Source organism: Hirsutella rhossiliensis (genome assembly GCF_020360975.1).
Source record: "Hirsutella rhossiliensis strain HR02 chromosome Unknown scaffold00017, whole genome shotgun sequence".
NCBI lineage: Eukaryota > Fungi > Ascomycota > Sordariomycetes > Hypocreales > Ophiocordycipitaceae > Hirsutella > Hirsutella rhossiliensis.
The window spans coordinates 1,017,741-1,019,662 of record NW_025408683.1 but is presented as its reverse complement, the minus strand read 5'-3'; the positions used below and the strand labels follow the sequence as shown (position 1 = coordinate 1,019,662).

General features: G+C 48.9%; 1 protein-coding gene across 1 annotated transcript; it reads right to left on the bottom strand.

Moving 5' to 3' along the window:
* Positions 1-498: 498 nt before the first annotated feature.
* Positions 499-952, bottom strand: HRG_10845 (uncharacterized protein; the record flags this gene model as incomplete). The annotated part of the gene is made up of 2 exons (XM_044869315.1): positions 499-567; positions 611-952. 2 exons carry the CDS (start codon positions 950-952, stop codon positions 499-501), a joined length of 411 nt encoding a protein of 136 aa, XP_044715664.1.
* Positions 953-1,922: the final 970 nt, after the last annotated feature.

Sequence of the window (1,922 nt, the reverse complement as noted above, 5' to 3'; positions counted from 1 at the left end):
CTATGTGTTCCTTAGGGTATAGATGCCCCCGTCAAAGTATATATATAGGTAAGTAATTTAGAGAGCTATAGCGATATCCTTCCTTCTTATATTAGTTATATAGACCGGGCTTATAACTCTTTAGTAGAGGCATAAGAGTATAGTAAGAAAAATAGGGGTATAGAAAGGTAAATTTAGTAATATATACTAAGGGTAGGGCTTATATAGGTATAGTAACTATAAATAGCTAGCTAAAAGAGGGTATTAAGATATTCCTATACCTATATTAGGCCTATATTATATCCTTAAGCTAGGGGAGTTATATTGCATAGGCAGGCTCCCTTATATACGACTATTAGGTCTACTAGGCATGACTGTGGCCTCTTATGCCCGCCCTCCTCAACAGTACCTCAATGTATACCCCACGACCAAGGCGACACCTTGTGCCAATGCCCAATATTATCTCGAGATAATGTCCAATCAGCAGCCAAGGCCCAAGACCTGTTGCATCTTCGAATGCTAGACGACATCGAGGGTGGTTCTCAGGGCACCGTACTGTCCACGAATGGCGCCGACATCGACGATACCCTAGCGCGGTCTGTTCGAACGATTCACAAAAGGCTCGGAACACTGTCATTTTGGCGTTGTAGGCATTCTTTTGCTCAACGGCGAGCTTGTTCGCAGCTTCAACGATAGAGACCGGGAAGAGGTTGGCGGACTCGGCGGAGCCGGGCCGGTTCGAGGCGGACTCACGCTGCGCTCCTTCCGTAGCGGCGGTATTAGAGAGTCTGTTAAGGGGCGAGGGCGGCGTCACCGCCGGTCGCCGGAACGCGGAGGTGAGACCAATGGGACGGTTCGCAATGGGGGAGCTGTGTCGAAGCTGAGATGCAGGGGCTAATCGAGCGTTAGGCGGGGTATGGACACCCAGATCAAAGGGATCTGAGCTGGCATGAGAGCTCGTGGCAGATGCCATGGCCGCTAAGCGCGGCTGTATGATGAACGTGCAGTTGTTAGGGAAATTGGTGGGAAATTACGCTACTTTCTTAACAATTGCATGCCAACAAAGTACGAAAATAAGGGAAGGTTGTACTGAAACCGTAGATCACGTAGCGTTGTGGCCCTATAGGGGGATCCCTCCGGGCGTAGTACAAATAATAATCTTCCCTGGCACCTTGGCTCTGCCCCGTGATATCAGTGACTAGCGTAATAAGGGTTCACTAGAATAGGGTGAATCAATTTTGACTCAGCTCCATTCTAAGTAGTAAATGAAACATAGACCTGCACATAGCAAGCTTCTCTAGCTCTGACTCGAGCTGGAATGCATATCAGCTCCATGTAGCTGAAAGCTGTCTTTATGTCTGTTTTACCTACTAAACCATCTCCTTTTACCAAAGTATATATAAGCTCCAGTTCCACCACGCGGACACGCTCGCTATCCATCAACCACATCGTCGTGAGTCGCGCAGAGCCTTAACCCAACTCTACCCATCTTTCGCTTCTTCCTCAATTTCTCCCATCTTCTCCCAGATCTAGCGCTCCCAAAATGAAAGCCTTGATTTCCGTGGCCACTCTCTTCGTGGGACTCGGATCCGCGCGCGTTCTCCTGGTTGATGAGTTTGCTACCAGTCTTTCCCGAATCCACGGGTCCGCGGGCCATCACGCCGGAAAGCAACAGTCTAAAAAGTGCGGACCTGGTAAAAGGCTTGAACCTAATGTTTTTAACGTAAGTGCAAGCCCCTATGCCGTTAATACTATGCTTATCTGGATGGGACGTGTAGCCACGCGGCCCGCACGTCTGTATCCCTAATGGAGCCGTACAATGAGATTACAGGAAAACGGGCCCGGAATGTGTCACTGTCGGTGCACTGGGAGAAGTAATGAGAATAATAATCGTTAGGCGGAGAGGAAGATTACGCGGCTGAATGGTAATCTCGCGTGCAACG